General features: G+C 44.6%; 1 protein-coding gene across 12 annotated transcripts in view; it reads left to right on the plus strand.

Moving 5' to 3' along the window:
- The window catches only part of kiaa1109 (KIAA1109 ortholog), a 534122-nt gene that overhangs the window by 183303 nt on the left and 326514 nt on the right, over positions 1–24305 (plus strand). For all 12 annotated transcript variants that reach the window (XM_038792378.1, XM_038792369.1, XM_038792381.1 and 9 more), the window contains 3 exons: positions 1177–1407; positions 4537–4674; positions 20812–20988. In XM_038792378.1, the coding sequence (XP_038648306.1) occupies positions 1177–1407; positions 4537–4674; positions 20812–20988 (546 nt within the window). The remainder of the gene's footprint in view (positions 1–1176; positions 1408–4536; positions 4675–20811; positions 20989–24305) is intronic.

A 24305-nucleotide genomic window follows, 5' to 3' on the forward strand; every position in this document is an offset into this window, starting at 1 on the left:
AGTGGGATCATGGGGTAGTTTGGTAGTCTGGGGGGGGCCGGGGAATTTGGTTGGTGAAGTGAGTTGGGTCAGGTAGAGGCTTGTCATGGTGTAGTCGGTAGTCAGTGGGGGATGATTGGGGACTCGGTTGTGCAGTTATCTGGGTGTTAGACCAGGTTTTAATCTGTCTAATATTTTCTAGGTAACTATCAAAGTAAGTCCCACGAATCTCTCCAAAGTCTTCGACTTTAACTCCGAGTTGGAGGCATTCATGGAAGGTCCCTCACAGCACGCGAATTGGCGATTGGATGTTTAAACTTCCCAGTCAATTTTCACATATGTTCGTGCATCAGGACTTTCACAAGGTCTTCATGTGCATCTTCAGTCGTACATCCAGTCTTTGCTGATCCAGAGGCCTGAAGAGTTTACCCAATGAAAATAAATCTACATTCCCAGTGATGTGGCAAAGAACCAAAAAGACCAGGGTTTGTTATTCCTGATTGCACTAAAATAAAACTGCAATATACCTGCCCAAAATATAGTTGGCATATTTTTAGCACTGTCTTCCCCACAGTGCTCTCCTTCACCATTTTACTCGTGCTCGTCAGGCACTTTGGAGGGCCCGGATCCATGGTCCAGATCCAAGGTGGAGGGAGACCAAAACCTGAGCTGAAAGTTCTAGAGAATGAGCAACAGCCCCTTCATTGATTCACTAAAAGGAAAATACTGTGGATGCTGAAAATCTGAAATAAAAACCAAGTGCTGGAAATACTCAACAGGTCTGGCAACACCTATGGAGAGAGAAACAGTAATGTTTCAAGTCCAATATGATTCAGGATTCTGAAGAAGAATCATATTTAACTAAGTATTAACTCTCTTTCTCTCTCCACATTTGCTGCCAGGTCTGCTGAGTATTTCCAGCAATTTCCATTTTCTTTCATTGATTCACCTAGGCAGTAACTTAGGCAGACAGTTGTAAGAAAGACTTTTGCACACAGTTCCTAAATAATTTATGATGTGTGCAAATAACACTTAAAATTAATAAATTGGTAATCATTTTTTAGCTACTTAACAAGACTATTTAAAATAGGATATAGTTGCTATTGAGCAGTTGCTGGAAAATTACACTTGGTTCTGCTAAGTGTAATTGATTGTACTTTACTGGCATCAGTCTAACACGTCCTGTTATTTTAAAAGGAAAATTACTTTGGTGAAGATGATATGTATACTGATTTTGAAGAAGTGGTCACAAGCCCTGTGCTGTCATTGTCAACATCGTCTAGTTCTGGATGGCCAGCGGTTGGAGTTGAAGAAAATGAAAAGAAGGAAGCCGAGAGTGGGGGCAAGCAAGTTCACCCGCTTACACTCCGCCCGTGGGACATCTCTGTATTTATTAATTTGTACAAAGTGCATGGAAAACTTCCAGTGGTGAGTGAATTGGAGCAGAAAAGGTGTTTACTTTGTGCTTTAAAGTAAGCTGTTGTTGAATCCTCAAAATGTATCACTGTTTTTGAATCCAAATTATTAATTCAAGTACATATTTTGTTTAAAACTCTATGTTATCAAGTCTATATAATCATAATGTGGATTAGAATGCATTGCATATATGTTAACACATAAGCTGCTACATGCCATGAAGTAGTAGAGCACTCAGCCTGAACTGATGTAATTTCAGTAGCAGTGAAGTTTAGAAACACAAATTAAACTTCAAAATGTTTGTTTTGTGAAATATATCCAGAAGTTCGCTTTCTATGTAATATATTCCACAAGTGGAATTATTGGAGTGCCAACATTTCATTTTCAGGATGGTTTTACTTTGTGCCAGGTAGTGCCTGGACCAGGTAGTTGCAAGAAATGTATAATTTTATATCACTTCCTGTGAACTGTGATTTGAGATGTATTGATGTCAAAGGTGCCATGTGACGTGAAATATAATGATGTCAGATTTTATTTCACTGAACATTACAATAGTAGTTTGCCCAATATATATCTTGAAGCAGCCACCTACCTCTAGGTCACGTTGATTTAACTGAACTGCTCAGCATTCACTTACGTGGGCCGGGATTCACCCCTACCCAGAGGGGCGGGGAGTCCCGGCGTGATGGCGTGGACGGCCTTTGGTGCCACACCAGCCGGGGCCGAAGGGACTTCGCCGGCTGGCGGAAGTCCGCGCATGCGCCGGAGCGTCAGCGACTGCTGACGTCATCCCCGCGCATGCGCAGGGGAGGGGGTCACTTCTGCCTCCGCCATGGTGAAGACTATGGCGAAGGTGGAAGGACAAGAGTGCCCCCACGGCACAGGCCCGCCCGCCGATCGGTGGGCTCCGATCGTGGGCCAGGCCAGCGTGGGGGCACCCCCCGGGGCCAGATCACCCCGCGCCACCCCCAGGACCCCGGAGCCCGCCTGCGCCGCCTGCTCCCGCCAGTAAGGTAGGTGGTTTGATCCACGCCGGCGGGAGAGGCTTGACAGCGGCGGGACTTCGGCCCATCGCAGGCCGGAGAATCGCCAGAGACCCGGCGGGGGGGTCGGAGAATCCCGCCCATGGTTTATGATCTAATCTGAGTCCTCTTTATTACCTTATCATGCTGTCAAAGCTGCATTGTTCATCGTAGCATGTGTAATATTTGGAGCAGATATTTTCTGAATAGAAATGCACCAAGCATAATACGATAAATTAAAATGCCCTACGTATAATTTTATATTGAAAACAGAACGTGGGATAATGTCAGTATATTGCATGCTAAATAGTGTAGTTGCTTACTATCTCTTAAAACTTTTATTTCCAGTATGATCTGTAATATGTAAGAATTAAAGAAGAATCGGAAAAAAAATGAGCCTACCTATTTGATGGAGCCATCTCTGGAATGGTCTCACTTATATCCAAAATATGCATATGTGTGATGTGACTTAAATTGATCACATCAAACCATATTTTCTACTTAACCTTTTAATACACTTAACTCGAGCTTTACACATTCATGGAGATACTAATTGAGTATGAGAGTACATTAAAATGAAATGTTGACGAACAAACTTGGCTTGTAAAATAACACTGGTTAAATCAAAAGGTGAAAGCATTCGGTGTTCCATCAATTTTGCTAGAAAATGCAGTCTGTTCCACAAACATTTGCCAATATCACAAAAGCACTGTTTTGAGTGTCAGTGCAATCTAGTATTCGCTCTGACTCTCCCCATGCCCCTTTTAAAAGTTGTGTTTCAAAATGTATATTAATTATTTTCCCACTGCCACAGGAAAAGCAAAAAGCATAACAAAATACGACGGTTAATTTGGTAGAATAACCTTTGAAGAATACAAACAGTAAAACCTCTTGATAGCCTTTTTTGCTTGGAGTGCCTAAATTGGTGATTAAAGTTTCATAAGTAATTTGTGTTCCGTGGCAACCTTGGTTGTACTATCACCCCATACTCCTCAGCAACAGGCTTGGTTTGTGAACGTTTTGAGCAGTATGGGGTAGTGGTGAGAGATGAACCGGTACAATATGCTGACGTGCTGCTGCATATTGGTGTATGCCTCAAAATGTTATCTGGCCTTGTGCTAATGTGCTTGCTTGATTCAGTGAGTTACATTGTGTCAATATTCAAAAAATGTCTCTAACAGGCATTTAAAAGGAATTAAACTCTATTTTATCCCCTAATTGTGGGATAATGTAACGTTTGCTCTAGTTCAACAAAAATATTATAAAGCTAGAGCAGTATATCTAATCATTTGTGTGTGTACTTTTTCTTTTCATTCCTCTTACTGTCACCCAATCATATTAATTCTCTTTTGTTAAATGTGTAGGACTCTCATGTTCCCATGATTGTCAATTCCAGTTCTGCTGTGTGATTTGCTTGCATAATATGAGAAATATTGATGCTACTAGGATCTTCTTTCTTGTGGTGGTCATTTCATTTTCCTCCTCTTGTCTTGTACCTCAGAAATTGTACGAAGACGCAATAGCAATCTTCCAGAATTTTTCATTTTTTTGTTTCCATTCTCCTAGTTCTGGGAACACGGTGTTCAATTGAAATGACCCAATTACCTGGAAAGGTCTTCATATGCTTGTTTTTAAAAATTCATTTAGGGGATTTGGGCGTCGCTGGCTAGGCCTGCATTTATTGCCCATCCCCGTATTTCTCAGTATCCTACCACGTTATGTTTTCTCACTGAGGGGATTAGAACACAGGTTTAGAAAGTCTGAACAGAATGCCAAACTGAAATAAGCATTACTTGAATTTGCAGAATTCTGTACCACCTTCCCAGGTAACAAAATTAATTCATATTGACTAGGGGTGGCAATTCAAGAATATATCCAATCTTGCACCTTCATCTCTTTGCTCGATTTATGTATATATAATCTTGTGTAAAAATCTTAGATCATATGGAAGAATCATAACAATTCTATTAATAGTTTTATAAAGCTAGATTGTTTATGTTAACTTGCTACTGTAATATTTAAAGCCCAACAAATGCTACAATAGTCGATGGTTAAGAATTTATAGTTTTGATTTATTCTGTAGTTTATCTGAAAAGATCTCAAACGTGATATGTTTCAGCATTGCAGCAGTGATGGTTCAGAGTGTCCCACAGTATTTCTGGAAAGACTTTGCTTTGAAATGAAGAAGGGATACAAAGAGACGATGTTGCAGCTTATATTGTCACCTGTTTATATTTTTGTGAGTGACAGTTATCCGGTAAGAAAACCAAAACAACTCATATCATTTGGACTAGTAATTTATTATGTTTGTGGACATCCAACATGTGAAAACCCATTTTTTAAAACTTGAACTATTACTTTAACTATTTATATCAAGATGAGAAAGCAAGGCTGACTGAATGTACCATATAGCTATGCATGTCGTCGGCACGGTGGCGCAGTCGTTAGCACTGCTGCTTCACAGCGTCAGGGATCTGGGTTTGATTGTGACCTGGAGTCTATCTATGCAAACTTTGCACGTTCCCCTTGTGTTTGCATGGGTTTTCATTGGGTTCTCTGGTTTCCTCCCACAGTCCAAAAAAGTGCAGGTTAGGTGGTCTTGCTGAGCTAAATTGTCCTTAGTTTGTGTGAGCTACGCTTGATGTGGTGTAATGACCCTCAAGCTATAAGCCCCTGGTGACAGACTAGCGACCTGTTCCAGGAATAATTAGCTACAATAGCAGATGAACGTCTGACCTATGCACCGTCAGGTTGTGGAAATGTTGAAAGAAAGAGTTATGCGTGTAACTGAAGCAATTGAAAAAAAACACAATTTTACCGTTCACAAGATTTATCAAGATATAATGTATAAAACCATCAAGGTTGAACATCTTTGGCTCTTCGGCTGTAGCTTTGAGAGACAAATGGAATATAGACTGAAACCCTGATTCACCAAAATGTATTTAGCTTTGCATGGAAGTCTTTTAAAAGGCAGCACTTTTGCTAGCACCTGGCAAGACTATTGACAGAGAAGGCGTTGTGATAATGGACTTGATTAACAATGTTAAGAGTCTGGCCACTGTATCTAGAAGAAAGAAGTGTTCTGGCCTCACTAATTGTAGTTGAAACACTCCTCTTGGGAGCCAAGAAAGTGGTCATAGATCATAGAATCATAGAATCCCTACAATGCAAAAGGAGGCCATTCAGCTCATCGAGTCTGCACCAACCCTTCGAAAAACCACCTTACCCAGGCTCAATCCCCCACCCTATTCCTGAAACCCCACCCTAAGGTGCAGTTTATCACAGCCAACCCACCTAACCTGCACATCTTTGGACTGTGGGAGGAAACTTGAGCACCCGGAGGAAACCCACGCAGACATGAGAAGAAAGTGTAAACTCCAGCCAGACAGTTACCCGAAGTCGGAATCGAACCCAGGTCCCTGGCGCTGTGAGACAACAGTGCTTGCCACCATGTCGCCCCTTGAATTTTTTCCCCATTGTATGATTAATTTGTTTGCGTGAAATTTTGTTCTGTTGGGGAGCCATCACCTTTCCCTTACCAAAATTCTTTCCACAAGCTGGGATTCCCAGCTTCCTGGAACAAACGGACACCCTTCATGTGCATCTAGTGGTGTGAGAAGATAAATCTGATTATACCAGCTTTGGCAGGGTTAGCATTGGAAGCTCCAAATGGACACATCAACCTCCCAGAGTTTGGATTTTGCATTTTGCATTTGATAATTTATAAAGATTGGAAAAAAACGAACAAATATCAAGGAAGTAATTATTTCTCTTGGATAGTCAATGTGGCACGATGTATAAAATTTGTAATGAATTATGTTAGATCAAGCATATTACAACGGCGGCACAGGTAAATAGCAAGCTGTTTGTCAGAGCATTCTTCACTAGCTTTGCTTCAGTAATTTTGAGATTGCATCTATATTCAGGCCTGTGAGGTCTAAATGCTACTATTTTATATAATTACTGTAATGATTTAGAGATGAGACAAAGTTAGAAGCTTCCCTTTTTTTAGGTGCTACAAATTATATTCAAACCTGTCTATCAGAACATTTTAATTAGGTTAGATTGTGTAGCAGATGTTGCCAGAAAAAAATGTTGTTCTCCTTTTGATTGGCAAGAATATTTGTCCAGTGATAAAGCATCCGTTGGATGCAAGTTTGCATCCTTTCTTAACCAGAGCTTTCATTTGTTGAATGTCAGTATTTTGCCTATTTCTACCTTGAATTGTAATGCATAATCCTATCGATGGAAATATTTGAACTTGAAAACTACTGCTGCACATTCATTGTTCCCTTGATATATCCTTAGAGCTTTATCTAATCCCTATTTCATGATACATGATTACTGCTCTAAAAGTTCCTAATGCAATGTAATTACTCAGTATAAAACTCTAAAGTTATACCAGTTGGAGGGTTTAGTATTATACTTTTGTGGAGGACATTTAGTAATGTTTTTTTAAAAATTTAGAGTACCCAATTATTTTTTCCAATTAAGGGGCAATTTAGCGCGGCCAATCCGCCTACCTGCATATCTTTTGGGTTGTGGGGGCGAAACCCACGCAGACACGGGGAGAATGTGCAAACTCCTCACACACACTGACCCAGGGCCGGGATTCGACGACATTTAGTGATGTTAAATGGTGTGAAGTCATCCAAACTTTTTTGCTGCTTGCTGTACACAAGATTATGGGCACGATTCTCCGCTGCCCAGGTCGGGTGGGAGAATCGCGGGAGGGCCGCTCTGGCCCCCCCCCCCCCCCCCCCCCCGAATTCTCCCACCCCCCCACAAAATGGCATGTCGCGTTTTGCGACACGCCGCTCGGAGAATCGTGGGTTGCCGTTTTTCACGGAGACCCGCGATTCTCCGGCCGAGAGGCCTGCCGTTCCCAACCATACCTGGTCGCTGCCAGCGTGAATATGGTGCCAAAGGTGAGTTTGTGGCTTGTGGGGGGCGGGGAGGGGAGCGAGCACCACGGCCGTGCTTGGGAGGGGACTGGCCCACGATTGGTGCCCACCGATCGTCGGGCTGGCGTCTCCAAGGGACGCACTCTTTCCCCTCCACCGCCCCGCAAGATCAAGCTGCCACGTTTTGCGGTGCAGCGGAGGGCAAGACGGCAACCGCTCATCCGCGGGTTGGCGCCGGCCAACCTGCGCATGCGCGGCTGACGTCATTAGGCGCCGCTGGCCGCGTCATTCTCGGTGCGCCGGGCCTTGACGCCAGCAACAAGGCCCGGCGGTCAAGATTTACGGGACGCCGCTCCTAGCCCCCGGGGGGGGGGGGGGGGGGGGGGGGGAGAATAGGGGGTGAGGAGCGGCCTCCGATGCCGTTGTGAAACACTCCGGGCGTTGCGGAGAATTCTGCCCTATGTTTCTCAATCTTATTTCAATTTCTATAGCTTGGATTGTTTATAGTATAATTGAGAGTTTTTGTGCACTTTACACTGATGCTTATGTGCTTCATTCCATCAAAAAGCTTATTTTAGGTTTTGTGGCTGTCTTACTGATTTGGCCAGATGCTAATAAATGGATTTATTTCTTCAGATAGTTTATTTTTGGTAGATCTCTCATTTTTAAGTAGTTGAAAAAAAAATCAATACTGTACTGTAAAGTGACTGCAGCTATTTCGTAAAGCTGGTAGATGTTTGCTTGCATCAAGACTTCTGGCACTCATCTTAAGGATTTGGCAGAAAAAAAAGAACCTGCCCCCTTTGAGGTTAGCATTAGATGAAAATCACTTTAACCACAATTGTCTCTGTGCCAATAATAAACTGACCACAATGAAAACTTACACATGATCTACAATTTGCAGATGACTGCAGTGTTATGGCCCATTCTGCACCAGATTTGTAAACCACTCTTGATATCTCCAATCCTGCATGCAAGACACTCTGCTTGATCTTAAATATTGCCAAAACAAAAATTGCATATCAACTCACACCTGGTCAGTGAAATATTGCAGCCCCCGTAAATTTTGAAGAGACTCTGGAAAATGTTTCTGTACCTTGGCAACCACCTATCAAAAGGCCAGCATCGACGAGGAAATACAACATTGGATCAGCTGCACAAGCACAGCTTTTACAAACTACAGCAGTGAATATTTGACAACAAAGACCTCCATAAGTCAACATAAGCAGTTGATGTCACCACACACCTGTGCTGCTGTGATACTTGGACTGTATATCAGCAACACCTAGGAGCGCTGGTGAAATCCCATCATCAATGCTTCGCCATAACATCTGGATTCAATGGGAACACTGTCATACAAACACTATTGCTCTTGAAGCAAGCTCCACAAGCATTCAGACAAAGCTCCTGCAAAATCCACTGTGATGGACTGAACCCTATATCGGGATGGGTGAAAAGAATCTCGACTGCCAGGTCCTGTTTCTCAACTCCTAAATGGCAAGCATTCCAAGAAAAGAAAAAAGAAAAAGCTTCAAAGGCACTCTGAACCTATCCTTCAAATGCAGCAGCATTAACATTAGTACTGGGAGGAGTTTGGTACCAGCCATTTAAAATGAAAACAACTTGCCCATCAGACTGAATCCTGCTTTGAGTCCAAATACCATAATAAGGGGGTAGAGAAGAAAAGAAAGCAAAACCTGCATTTCCCATCCTACTACCTTATGGGGCATCCTGCCTCATGTGCCCAAAGATCAACAGATCGAGAAGCGGTCTGTTCAGTCAAATGAAGACCCATAGCAGAAACCCGTGACTCTGAGTACAAGTCATCCTTAAATCAAGGTATGGCCAGCCGATGAATTGAAAAATCATAAGCTTGATTCTTCATAAAAACAAATTTATGATTTTATTGAACACTCAAGAAACTTAACACCATCCAGGACAAAGCTGCTTGCTTGATTGGCACCCCATCCACCACGTTAAACACTAATTCCCTCCACCAATGCACAGTGGCAACAGTATGGACCATCTACAAAATGCACCACAGTAGCTCACCGAGGCTCCTGCGACAGCACATTTCAAACGCATAGGGCGAGATTTTCCGCAAATGCGGAGAATCGTAAAGGCTGCCGTGGGACAGGCCGTGACCCACGGCAGCCTTCACACCCACTTCCGGGGCCGATTCTCCCCTCCGGGCGGGGCTAGGAGCGCGGCCCCGTGCGTCACAGCGGCGCGGCCTTGACGGTTGTCAAGGCCGCACGTCAAGCGTCACGCCGGCTGACATGGCCGATGACATCAGCTGCGCATGCGCAGGTTGGACAACGCCAACCCGCGCATGCGCAGTTGCCGTCTTTTCTCTCAGCCGCCCCGCAAGACGTGGTGGCTTGATCTTGCTGGACGGCGGAGGGAAAAGAGTGCGTCCGTTATGGACCGCGATCGGTCCAGATGCAAACGGGCATCTGGCGCCCGTTTCACGACGGCAGCGAGCAGGTGTGTTTGCTGCCGTGTTGAAACGGGCGTAAAGCCCTGCCGCTCGGGCCATCGGCCTCGGAGAATCGTCGCTCGCCGTAAAACACGGAGATTCGTGGCGTGGGTCGGGCGTGGGGGCGGGGGGGGGAGAATAGCGGGAGGGCGTGAAAAATGTCGGGAAGCCCTCCCGCTATTCTCCCACCCGGCGTGGGAGGGCGGAGAATCGCGCCCATGACCTCTACCACTTAAAAGGACGAAGGTAGCAAATGTATCGGAACATCCCAACCTGCGTGTTGCCCTCCAAGCCACACACCGTCCTGACTTGGAGCTATATTGCTGTTCCTTCACTGTCGCTGGGTCAAAGTCCTGAAACTCCTTTCCTAACAACATTGTTGGTCTGCCATACCGCATGGCTTGCAGTGGTTCAAGAAGGCCGCTCACCGCCATCTTTTCAGGGGAAATTAGGGATTGGCAATAAATACTGGCCCAGCCAGAGATGCACATTCTATCAAATAAATTTTAAAAATGTTATTTGCTGAAAGAAACGTATATCAATATCTGTAATTTAATTTAAAACCATAAAATGGCACAAGAAAATAAGCTGCCAAAGTGAAGAGAATCAGTGAACTTCTGATTATGATATGAACAGTCCAAAGGAAAATAAGTCTTCTTGGCAACATTGACAACATCTTTCCCCCTGTTATCAATTGCTATGGTTCACTGTGACACCATGGCCAATGATATTGTTAAGAAGGGACAAAAATGGGGCAGCATGGTTGCACACTGGATAGCACTGCTGCCTCACGGCGCCGAGGTCCCAGGTTCGATCCCGGCTCTGGGTCACTGTCCGTGTGGAGTTTGCACATTCTCCCCGTGTTGCTTGGGTTTCGCCCCACAACCCAAAGATGTGCAGGCTAGGTGGATTGGCCATGCTAAATTGCCCCTTAATTGGAAAAATGAATTGGGTACTCTAAATTTATTTTTTAAAAAAGGGAAAAAATTAAGATTAAAAAGTAAAACTAGGAGTTGATCAGAGGCAGACTTATGGAGAAATGATGAGATGCAAATTCATCTATCTGTGGGAAACAATTATTTACATATGTGACTCGAGAAAACAACGGTACAGAGGTGGTAACTTCAAAATGGAAATGGGGATGTACCTGTCAAAAGCCAACTTCACAGGGTGAATAAAATCAAAGGGAAGGAAGAAGTATAACTATAGAACACTAAGGAGGAGGAGAGACAGCTAACATCCAAACTGCAGCAGTTGCAGGTTTGGCCTCCCCAAAAAAAGCTGCCATTTTCTGCCTTCGCTGAGCCTGAAGACTATTTCCCAGACGTGGCACCTTAACCTAGTTGTGGTAATTATCTGCTGGCTTTAGCTCACAGAGCTACTAAACATTGGATGTTGTTTGGAAAAATGAATGTCTCAGAATTCAGGAAATTTATGTCTGGGGACCAAAGGATAGTTTCATGTAACATTGTATGTGTATAGTCATCCGTATACTTAATTTTCATAGTGTATAACAGGCCTCCTTGTCATGTGTGGTTTTTGTCTTTTAAGTTAATAAATCTTCTTTATTAATTGCTCACACAACGACTAGACTGTTCCTCACTGGGTTGTACATCGCTCCTCACGTTATACCAAAAAAGCACATGCACCATGACGAACTGGTGTTTCAAGTTACCCTTCTGGGTTTTAGGATACCTTCACATTTAACATCAGCGTGGTTCGTAACAGTATGTTAATTATGGTGTCAAAGTGCATGGATATAGGGCAGCACGGTAGCACTGTGGATAGCATAATTGCTTCACAGCTCCAGGGCCCCAGGTTCAATTCCTTCTTGGGTCACTATCTGTGCGGAGTCTGCACATCCTCCCCGTGTGTGCGTGGGTTTCCTCCGGGTGCTCTGGTTTCCTCCCACAGTCCAAAGGTGTGCAGGTTAGGTGGATTGGCCATGATAAATTGTCCTTAGTGTCCAAAATTGCCCTTAGTGTTGGGTGGGGTTACTGGGTTATGGGGATAGGGTGGAGGTGTTGACCTTGGGTAGGGTGCCCTTTCCAAGAGCCGGTGCAGACTCGATGGGCCGAATGGCCTCCTGCACTGTAAATTCTATGTAAATTCTATGATAATCTATGATATAAGGCATAGTTTAATTAAGCATTTAGATTATTTAGATTACGTATAAATGGAGACTATTAGAATGCTGCAGGCAGTAGATAGAAGGCGTAGGTATGTAATGTTGCATTTTGTAAATATATCTATTATCAAGAAAGGAATGGCATCTAGTTTCAATTCTTCACCATCTGGCTTGGGATCCATTTGACAGCCATATTCAATGTTAACAGAGGAAAATAGTCATTTTATCAATGAAGGAGACAATCTTTCAATGGTTCTTTATTGGGGAAAACCAGATAATTACTTGGCCCGATATTTGATGGACAATATAGTTTGTGGCATATGAGTAGATGGGGGGTGGGGGAAAGTTTTGTAATTATAAAGACAAATGACATAATAGATTGGGCAAGTCAGAAAGTGGGGAGGCAAAGAGGGGTTCCAGCACCATGGTAATTTTTGTTGGTGTCAAAGGTCGAAAGCTAAAAGTAGGCTTGTGTGAATAGTAGAAGATTCTGTCATCTTCTTCTGGATCCCAAACCTAACTTGAAATGTAATCTATTGATGCTGCCAGACCTGCTGATTTTTTACAGCATTCTTTGCTTGTTTCTGCATTCTATTCTTTGTCTAACCTGAAATTCTTCTGTTTTTGTGTTAACTGGAGTTGGATATTTCTGGAACAGAGCAGAAAGCAAAGGATTGATGAATGCCAAAATCATCTCAAACAAATACCTAAGGGGAGGGATTTGGTGGAAACTCTTTTTTTAGTTTTTTTTAATATAAATTTAGAATACCCAATTATTTTTTTTCCAATCAAGGGGCAATTTAGCGTGGCCAATCCACCAAACCTGCACATCTTTGGGTTGTGCGGATGAAACTTACGCAGACATGGGGATAATGTGCAATATCCACTATCCACACGGATAGTGACCCAAGGCCAGGATTTGAACCCGGGTCCTCAGTACCGCAGCCCCAATGCTAACCACTGCGCCACATGCCGCCGTAATATAAACTCTTGAGTAGTGTATAACGATGTTAATCCATTCAGTTTGACTACAGTCCTAAAATTGTTCTTGTACTAATCCTTGACTTTTAAGTTGCAAAACTACGAGCGACACTATATCACATATATTACATACAACTTGCATAGTAAGCCACCAAGATGTATCAGATGCAATTTTACTTTAATAGTCTATCACTTTTTGGGGGCAAGTATGAAGACAAACAGCTACACTTTTTAAAAAGCCATGTGTTTTTGTCTGTCCCTTTATGACTGAAATGACAAACAAAATTTTTAAAAACCATTAAGCATCATGTAAAAGTTGCAGGTAAATACTACCATGAAATTACGCAGAATGTGCTGCTCACAAAGAGGCCATTTAGCGAAACTGGCCAGTGTTTATAATCCACTTGGGCATCTTCACATTCTACCTAGCTTCCTCAATTATACCTCTTTTTCCTTAAGTGTACACCAAGTCACTTCCTAAATACAGAAACGTCATCCATCGCAACCATTCCATTTGGCAGCAAGTTCCACATTTTGATGACTGCCTGTAAATAAATTCCTTTTAGCAGCTAGCATAAATTTGTAATGGCAAATTATGTTTGACAAACTTGATTGAGTTATTTGATGAACTAGGTTTGTTGAGGGAAATGTGGTTGTTGGTTGTGGATATGGATTTTCAAAAGACATTTATTTATAAAGTACCATGTGATAAGACTTATTAACAAAGCTGAAGCCCATGGGATTTAAAAGAGCTAGATGGATAATGCATTGGCTAAGGGATAGAAATCAGCAAATAGTGGTAAGCATTTATTTTTCAGACTGGAGAGAAGAGTGCAAGTAGTATCTCCCAGAGTTTGGTGTCAGGAACACTGCTCTTCACCAGAAATTAAGGATATATGTATATATGGCATGATTTCAAAGTTTGCAGATGACACAACTCAGAACTGTAGTGAACTGAGAAAAGGATGGTAACAACCTTCAGGAGGATAAGGATAAACTGGAAAAATGGGCAGACCCAAGGCAGGTGATATTTAGTGCAGTGAAGTAAATACATTCATTTTGGTCGGAATAATGAGAGAGGTAATATAAACCAGATATAATTTCAGAGGGGATACTGGAACAGAGGTACACAAATACTTTGAAGATGGCAGCACAAGTTGAGAATGTTGTTAAAAAGGCACATGGAATCATTGACTTGGAGGCACCAAGCACAAGAGTAAGGAGATATGTTGTATCTTATAAAACACTTAGATAGTTGTAGCATGTAGGCCAGAATAGCACATTATTCCAAGTATATATTGTGATGGAATGTGTTTTTTTGAGGCAGACAGTAACTGTAAAGGGAAACTGACCCTTCTAGTTTCTAAGGGAACTAAAACTGAAATAGAGCTTGGAAATCAAAGCTCAAAGCAGTTGAAAACATATGGCAGAACACAACTCAATCCAAACACAATCAATAATAATTACACTAGCGCAGTGCAGGCAGGCTGAAGAAGACAGAAGCTAGATCTAGAAGCTGAGAATAAGCAAATATGTCGTTACTGGAGGGGTTTCAGTTACTTAGGAGGTAACATTGGTCGATGTACACCATCCAGACTGCATTGAGAAGATTCTGCTGACAACGTGCAATATTTTTGGCGGAAGACTGTGCGAATGGTACTCGGTTTGATTGTGCTCTGCTGTCAGCTGGGGATCAAATGAGCTTCTTGTGTGGAGGGGGGGGGGAAGAGAGAATCTGAACGTGTTTGTGAGGAAGACAGCGTTTTGAAGAATTTTGTGACTGATTGACAAACTATCTGCTGAGTGAACAGTTGAGCCAATTCGTAAAATTGTCTTAGTTGTATTTGTCATTTAATGTATAATTTATGGTTTATAATCACAATTTACCTGTTAGTTCACATTTTACTTATGTTGATTCTGAGTTTTAGAGTACAGGAGGGTACCTAAGATAGTATTTCGTGTGTGATTTGTTTGACTCTATCATAAAAATGATTCTATTTGTGAAATATTGTGGCTTCATTCTTTTAGTAAATAACTGAGATTTTGGATTATTTGTTTTGAAAAAAGTCACTGTTTTCTATTGAGGCTGTAACAGTAGATGCATTTAAAATTACCTCCTCTGATGTTGTACTTTGTTCCTGTACAAATGAACACTGATGTTTTGAAAAATAAAAAGTATATATACTTTTAAAATTTAGAGTAGCCAATTATTTTTTTCCAATTAAGGGGCAATTTAGCGTGGCCAATCCACCTAGCCTGCAGATCTTTGGGTTATGGGGATGAAACCCACGCAGACATGGGGAGAATGTGCAAACTCCACACAGACAGTGACCCAGGGCCGGGATTTGAACCCGGGTCCTCAGAACCACAGTCCCATGTGCTAACCACTGTGCCACATGTCACCATCCTAAAAAGTATATTTAAGTTTGTCCCCATATGCTGGTAGCATAATGGAAAATGTATCTATATCTTTTATGGTGAAGAATATTCAGTACTCATCTTACACTTTTTCTTTCCTTTATTTGGTTAGTCTATTATATTCTGCTGAAACCATAGCATGCCAACTATTCTCCGACTTCTTCTGATGTTTGATTGCAGGGAGATAATATCAGCAATGTCCATGTTAACACATGTGTCAACTCCCTTACATTGAATGAGAAGCAGCCAGTCTCTATATTGCACAGATTAAATTACTCAATTTGTTTTGAACAGGAAGTTTTTGCAGATAATAACTACTTTAAGCACCAAATGCCAGAAATTCAAGATGCTCAGCAAGAAACAGTAAATTTGGTTTTCATCATTCAATTTGATGATGCTTACTAAGTTGCATGTTCCTGTCATGGGGCTTCATGTGAATGAACAGGCCAATTCTTGATCGACCTCTGGCACATGGAGCAGGACGACCCGCGTGTTAGTTGGACCTTGTACTCCAGTGCTCTTATGTGTCACTGATGCCCAGTCTAGCTCTCCCTGCCATACAGGAGTGAGGCCCCTCCATGGATTACTACTTAAATGTGGTGGAGAAAATTGTGCACTCTGAAGATCTCTTGACTGATACCTTGAAGATCTCTTGAGTGATGACTTCAAGAGCTCCTTGCTCCTGATAGGCCATCCATGGTGGCAAAATCATGCCAGCAAGATGTGGTCCAAAGATTCCTCAACGGCAGAATGGACGAAGAAGGAATATCCATCTCCCTGGCTGTGAAGGTGAAAGAAGGCTTCAGCAGCAAGTTAGTTGTGGTCATTGTGATTTGACATACCAGTGAAACTTGACCACTAACTCATTAAGATTGTGAGGACAATGGTGGTGTCTCCACACTAAACAAGGCCACATGATGGCCACTAACAGGATCGATTTGCCAAGTCCCGTGGTGATAGACAATTGGTGTCAATGGGAGTCCCATGTCAAGTACCTGCACGCAGATGGCAGTTCCACGAAGGTCGTTGTACCCCTGTGCTGGGACAGGGGTGTCTTTGGAAAGCAACATTTGTGACTGAGTAAAGGGCAATTTAGCGTGGCCAATCCTCCTAGCCTGCAGACCTTTGGGTAGTGGGGGTGAAATCTTCAGGATACTACCTGAGCACCCCTAGGAACACCACCACCTGGAAGTCCCCCTCCAGGTCACTCAACATCCTGACTTGGAAATACAGCAGTCCCCCTTTATAACGCGGGTGTTGGGGTCCAAGACCCCAACCCGCGTTGTAACCGAGCCGCGGATATCCATGATGGGGGTTTTAAATTTATTTAAAAATCTATGCTAGCGCTTCCCATTGTGAGTCTACGGGGGGGGGCGGGGGGAGAGGTCAGACCCCCGTAGACTCACAATGGGAAGCGCTAGCATAGATTTTTAAATAAATTTAAAACCCCCATCGTGGATCCAATTAAAATTTCAGCGGCCGGCTCACTTTGATCCGGAGAAGGAAGCTGCTCTCACTGAAATCAGCCGGCCGCTGAAATTGACACTGCCGGCTGCTCTCTCCCTCCAATCCAACTTTTAAGTTTTAATGTTTCTGATTGGAGGGAGAGAGCAGCCGGCAGTGTCAATTTCTTTTTTTTCCCCTCCGGCTTGCCCCCTCTCCCCCACAGCGTCCAGCTCGCCCCCTCTCCCCCACACCCTCCGGATCGCCCCCTCTCCCCCCCCTCTCCTCCCCCGTCCCCCAACACCCGCAGGGGGGTCTCCCCCAACACCCGCAGGGGGGTCTCCCCCAACACCCGCAGGGGGGTCTCCCCCAACACCCGCAGGGGGGTCTCCCCCAACACCCGCAGGGGGGTCTCCCCCACACCCGCAGGGGGGTCTCCCCCACACCCGCAGGGGGGTCCCCCCACACCCGCCCCCCCTCCTCTCCCCACCCAACACCCGCCCCCCCTCCTCTCCCCCCCAACACCCGCCCCCCCTCCTCTCCCCCCCAACACCCGCCCCCCCTCCTCTCCCCCCCAACACCCGCCCCCCCTCCTCTCCCCCCCAACACCCGCCCCCCCTCCTCTCCTCCCCCCCAACACCCGCTCCCCCTCCTCTCCCCCCCAACACCCGCCCCCCCCTCCTCTCCCCCCCAACACCCGCCCCCCTCCTCTCCCCCCAACACCCCCCCCCCTCCTCTTCCCCCCCTCCTCTCCCCCTCTCCTCTCCCCCCCAACACCCGCCCCCCTCCTCTCCCCCCCAACACCCGCCCCCCCTCCTCTCCCCCCCAACACCCGCCCCCCCTCCTCTCCCCCCCCCAACACCCGCCCCCCCTCTTCTCCCCCCAACACCCGCCCCCCCTCTTCTCCCCCAAACACCCGCCCCCCCTCTTCTCCCCCCCAAACACCCCGCCCCCCCTCTTCTCCCCCCCCAAACACCCGCCCCCCCCTCTTCTCCCCCCCCCAAACACCCGCCCCCTCTTCTCCCCCCCAAACACCCGCCCCCCCTCTTCTCCCCCCCTCACACCCGCCCCCCCTCTTCTCCCCCACTCTTCTCCCCCCCCCTTCTCCCCCTCTTCTCCCCCCAAACACCCGCCCCCCCTCTTCTCCCCCCCCTCTTCTCCCCCCCCCTCTTCTCCCCCCCCTCTTCTCCCCCCCCCCTCTTCTCCCCCCCCCTCTTCTCCCCCCCCCCTCTTCTCCCCCCCCCTCTTCTTCTCCCCCCCTCTTCTCCCCTCCCCAACACCCGCCCCCCCCCTCGGCAGTGTCAATTTCAGCGGCCAGCTGATTGTTTCAGTGAGAGCAGCTTCCCTCTCTGGATCAAAGTGAGCCGGCCGCTGAAATTGACACTGCCTGCTGCTCTCTCCCTCCAATCCAACTTTTAAGTTTTAATGTTTCCGATTGGAGGGAGAGAGCAGCCGGCAGTGTCAATTTCAGCGGCCGGCTCACTTTGATCCGGAGAGGGAAGCTGCTCTCTCACTGAAACAATCAGCTGGCCGCTGAAATTGACACTGCCGGCTGCTCTCTCCCTCCAATCAGAAACATTAAAACTTAAAAGTTGGATTGGAGGGAGAGAGCAGCGGGCAGTGTCAATTTCAGCGGCCGGCTGATTGTTTCAGTGAGAGCAGCTTCCCTCTCCGGATCAAAGTGAGCCGGCCGCTGAAATTGACACAACTGACAGTTGGGGTCCATCAGCCCCCCCGCGGTATATCGCGAACCGCGGTATTGCGGAGCGCGGTATAACGGGGGACTACTGTATATTGTTATTCCTTCACTGTCACTGGGCCAGAATCCTGGAACTCCCTCCCGACAGCACTGTGGGTGTACTGTAGCCACCTGGGTTGGCCACTTCCCGACTCCAAAATGGATGTCCGCTAAGAATGCAGGGAGAAATGGTCAGACACAGGGAAACAAGCAGGTACAAGTTTCCTGTGTATTAGGACTTGCAGAAACCCAGACAGAACTGAAACCAGCAACTATCTGCATATTGATGAGCGATCCCCGGGAACAATTGGAAACATTAAGAGTAATCAAGACCAAACCAGACTCCTCGGCGCCAGCAGGAGCCAAGACAAAGGAAGGTCAACGGACACTTAGGAACCGCCCAGCGATCAGGGAACAGCTCCAGTATTGGAGAAATCAATTCAAATAATCAGAACTTAGCCCAATCAATTGGAACCAGCACAGGGCCCGCCCACAAGGGCATGAAACCCCTGGGGACTATAAAATAGAGTCCCCAAGTTCAGTTTGATCTTCTTGGCAGGGTCTCTCAGCAGCTCGAAACAACTCTTGACCGTGACCTGCCTAGCAGCTGCACCAACCAAGTAAGTCTCCAGTCAACGCACACTATGAGATAGGCGCTCCTAGCTACTAGTCCATACCAGCTTTGAAGCCTGCAGACTCAGAATCAAACGAAAGGCCATTTGTTCCCCTGACCTGGTGGGCCAGTTCCAAAGCTAAGTATAGGCCTTTTAGTGTTAGAGATAGTCTAGTAAGTAGAGTTTTATGCATGAGTAGTGATTGACTGTGTATAATAAATGTGTTTTGATTTGAAACTTACTAACTGGTGTATTGAGTTATTGATCAGCACTTGAACTTGAACCTCGTGGTGGTATCATAAAGATACCTGGCGACTCTAGAGCAAAGGTTATAAAACAGAGCAATTAAGTGTAAAACACAATTAGCAACAGTACCTACACCACATGGACTGCAGTGAGTCAAGAGGGAAATTAACGATGGGCAACAATTGCTAACCTAGCCAGTGAAGCCACATCCCATAAAAATGAATATTAAAAAAAGATTGTGCTTGCGTGTCCTGTGCTTCCTTGAATTCTGAACTTAGACATTTTAGTGCAACTTCCTTCTAGACTGCTGTTAAGGAGAGCAGGTTGGTTGCACCACATGCTCTCAGCACAGTGCTGTTGGCCCCCTGCAGAATGCAAAGACACCTGGTATTGGTGCAGAAGAGGCCAGCAGCAAGAAACCCACTCTGACACGAGCTACAAATACAAAGTGGGAGCGCTAAATTTACCTGCTGCCCACTTCCATTGCCAAAAATGTGTCAAATGGAATTTTTTGCCTTTTCTGTCCACCACACATCAATCCTTTTTCTATTTCTATTTGGAGCTATGTCCAATTCCCATATTGAAAGAACAAACTGAATTGTTGAACAGATTATATAATATTCACAGCCCTCTTTATATTGTAGATGCATAACAAATAGACTGCAGTAAAATCCTTGAATTAGTAGAATGTTTGTTTCTTTGAATTAGGAGCAATATCTTTCATTCATAGATTAACTTTGTCCCAGTAGAAAGGAAATTACTTGTAGACAGCATTGGAGAAAGAGTTAGCTAATGTCATTTTGAAAATGCATCCAACCTAACTTTTAAAAATTGTATGAAGCAAAAATTCTGTTTATCATTGCATATCATGCTTGAGGCAAAAACAGACTATGCTTTTGTAGGTTGATTTGCATTACTGAATATTGTGTAAGTTTGCATAGGAAGTGCCTTTTTGTTTTGATGACTTTAACTTTTCAAGCTTCTAATATGCTATAAAAACTGAAACATTAGGGTGGCATGGTGGCACAGTGATTAGCACTGCTGTCTCATGGTGCCAAGGACCCGCATTCGATCCTGGCCCCCGGGCTACTATCCGTTTGGGAGTCTGTACATTCTCCTCTTTTCTGCGTGAGTCTCACCCCCACAACCCTAAAGATGTGCAGGATAGTTGGATTGGCCACGCTAAATTGTCCCTTAATTGGACAAGTTTTCTAAAAATTAAATACATTTTTATAAAACTGAAACATTGAGAACTCGTATATTAATTTGAGAGTGATTATTTTTTAATTTGCTTGAAGCCCTTGAGTTAGGACAGTTTGGACACTTGGTTATTTTTCAATTTGTGCAAAATATACTAGATGTTGACATTAATTCATAATTTGGTTTTGATTTTAACAGCAGTAATGTAAATAGTAGTGATTTTACTCTGTTTCTTACCTACAGAGGCCATCCGTGGATGGGCTACTTCGTGAAGGTCATATCAGCCTGTCTGGATTGCAGTTACGAGCCCATGCCATGTTCTCAGCAGAGGGGCTACATCTAAACAGTGCAACACTGGAATATTCATGGCTGATTGATGTGCAAGCAGGTCTGCTTACAGCTAAAGTGACCTTGCCACAGGTAAGATGTCAAATGTGTGGAAGACTAAGTTTTTTGCTTTTTGTTGCTTTTTTTCCCTTCCTTTGATCTGTATATTAATATCAGTTATAGGAGCATATGTTTACTACTATGAGTCTTGTGACATAATTGTGTACACGTTTAAAAATGTTTTGTTCATTAGTAACTTATAAATGTTGGTTAATTTTAGCCCCATGTCCTCAGATTCATAAAAAGTCCAGACCAAGTACTTTTGTCTATCCTAAGAGTATCTAATTTTTTGAACAGCATATAGTTTTTTTTTACAAATTATCCAACCTCTCCTCTATTGTTCCTGAAAATCTCATAGTAGATTTAGTAGCTCTCCTTCCTCAGTAAAGATATATAAAGTAATTACTTAATAACTTCTATTCTAGATTTCTAACTTAATATATTTAATAATACTCTTTAGTGTCACAAGTAGGCTTACATTAACACTGCAATGAATTTACTGTGAAAAGTCCCGAGTCGCCACATTCCGGCGTCTGTTCGGGTACACAGAGGGTGAATTCAGAATGTCCAAATTACCTAACAGCACGTCTTTCGGGACTTGTGGGAGGAGACAGGAGCACCCAGAGGAAACCTACGCAGACCAGGGATGAACATGCAGACACCACACAGACAGTGACCCAAGCAGAATTACATTTATATATCAGAATGTAATTAGTCAATTTCCATATTCTATGCTTCCCAGTGGTACCTCATTTGTGTGTGTGCACAGAATATGTCATATTGAATCACTTTGTCATTACTTGGTGGCCAGTTGCATTCAGCTAGGAGTCGATTGATTGGTTCTTTTCTGCAATGTAGAATTGTGAGCAATGTTGGATGTCCTAAGTTAAACAAAGTTCGAAGGGCAAGGAAGGAATTCAAACTGAAATCATAAAGGAATATTTGACATTATATTCTTGCCTTCATCTGTTTTCATTATTCATTTGATCTTTTATGGAAAACAAGTTAAAGGAATTTTTTGAAGGCAAGTTTTTGCTTTACAGAATTTGGTGCTGACTTTGTGGTAAAATCAAAAAAGGTCAATGTTTCTGGAAGAATTTTGGAGGAAACTTGAAATGAAATGAAAATCACTTATTGTCACAAGTAGGCTTACAATGAAGTTACTGTGAAAAGCCCCTAGTTGCCACATTCCAGCACCTGTTCGGGAAGGCTGGTACAGGAATTGAACCGTGCTGCTGGCCTGCCTTGGTCGGCTTTCAAAGCCAGCGATTTAACCGTGTGCTAAACCAATATGAAGAACATTGTGGAAAAACAAGTTGATATCTGCTGCAGATTTATTTTTAAAAATGTAATAGTTTCATATGATTACCCTGATTTTTAAAAACAAATTGACAGCGAGCAGCAGACTGGTTAGCTTTACTGATGTGGATATCTGTCACATTCAATTATTTTTTTTTTATTATAAATTTAGAGTACCCAATTATTTTTTCCAATTAAGGGGCAATTTAGGGTGGCCAATCTACCTATCCTGCACATCTTTGGGTTGTGGGGGTGAAACCCACGCAGACACGGGGAGAATGTGCAAACTCCACACGGACAGTGACCCAGGGCCGGGATTCGAACCCAGATCCTCAGCGCCGTAGGCAGCAATGCTAACCACTGTGCCACCATGCTGCCCTTGTCACATTCAATTTTGCTTATCAAGTCGCAAGTGAACTGTAGCAGATTAATTAACTCTGTTGGTATGCTACAATTTAGATTGTTTGTAGGTGGTCTCTCATGATTAATTGCTGCAACTTGTAGCTTTGATTTTTATTAAAGAGCAGCAGGTAACAAACAGGCAGCAGACGTTTCTAGTGTTTGCTCTAACTCTATCTGATGGAGAATGCAGTGATTTGAAACATGACTCTTGTTGAGTAACTTTACAAGTAATTCAGACAGTTGCAATCATAAAATAAGCACACATATGGATAAAAAGAGAAAATGCTGGCGATGTTCAACAGGTCGGGCAGCATCTGTGGAGAGACAGGAACAGAATTAACATCTCCGCTGATGACCGTTCATCAGAACTGGAATAGGTAACAGTTTCTAAGCAGGTTTATAACAGCAGCAGGGAAAAAAGTGCTGGGTGGAGGAGGAGAGTGGAAAAAAGGGAATGTCTGTTTTTTTTTTTTTAATAATTTTTATTGAAGAAATTTTTCAAAATACAAACATTTTAACCCCCCCTACATTTACATTCAAATTATAACAAAACAAAGTCAAACCCCCCTACTTAACAACAAAAAAAAAGAAAAAAGTCCCCCCCCCCTACTCGCGCGTCCCCCCCACCCCCCCCCCCCCCCCCCCCCGCCGGCGAACCGACAGTCAGACCAACTTATCATTTCTAGCAGCGTCCTCGGGCAGGCCTTGCCCGTGCCACCACCGCTACCGTACTTCCTTCGTCTTTGTCCCCCCTCCCCCCCCCCCCCCGCCCTCCCCCCCCCCCCCCCCCCTCCCGCCCTCCCCTCCCCTCCCGGGTTGCTGCTGTCACGACCTCCGTTTCTATCTCTGATCCAAGAGGTCCAGGAAGGGTTGCCATCGCCTGAAAAACCCCTGCACCGACCCTCTCAGGGCGAATTTGATCCTTTCCAATTGGATGAAGTTTGCCATGTCGTTTAACCAGGTGTTAACACTCGGAGGCCTTTCGTCCCTCCACTGAATCAAGATCCTCCTCCGAGCCACCAAGGACGCAAAGGCTAATATTCCAGCCTCCCTCGCCTCCTGTACCCCCGGTTCCACCCCAACCCCGAAGATCGCAAGTCCCCATCCTGGCTTGACCCTGGACCCCACCACTCTCGACACCGTCCCTGCCACCTCCTTCCAGAACTCCTCCAGTGCCGGACATGCCCAAAACATATGTGCATGATTCGCAGGGCTTCCCGAACATCTAATACACCTGTCTTCCCCCCCGAAAAACCGACTCATCCTTGTCCCCGTCATGTGGGCTCTATGCAGTACCTTAAATTGAATGAGACTTAGTCTCGCACATGACGACGACGAGTTGACCCTCTCCAGGGCGTCTGCCCATGTCCCGTCCTCTATCTGTTCCCCCAGCTCTAACTCCCACTTATCTTTCAGCTCCACTACTGGTACCTCCTCCACCTCCTGCATAATCTTATAGATGTCCGAGATCTTCCCCTCCCCGACCCAGACCCCTGATAGCACCCTATCACTCACCCCCCTGCCGGGGAGCGCGGGGAACCCCTCTACCTGTCGTCTGGCAAATGCCTTCACTTGGAGGTACCTGAACGTGTTCCCCGGGGGGAGCCCAAATTTCTCCTCCAGCTCTCCCAGGCTCGCAAACCTCCCCT

The sequence above is a fragment of the Scyliorhinus canicula genome, chromosome 3 (assembly GCF_902713615.1).
Source record: "Scyliorhinus canicula chromosome 3, sScyCan1.1, whole genome shotgun sequence".
Taxonomy (NCBI): domain Eukaryota; kingdom Metazoa; phylum Chordata; class Chondrichthyes; order Carcharhiniformes; family Scyliorhinidae; genus Scyliorhinus; species Scyliorhinus canicula.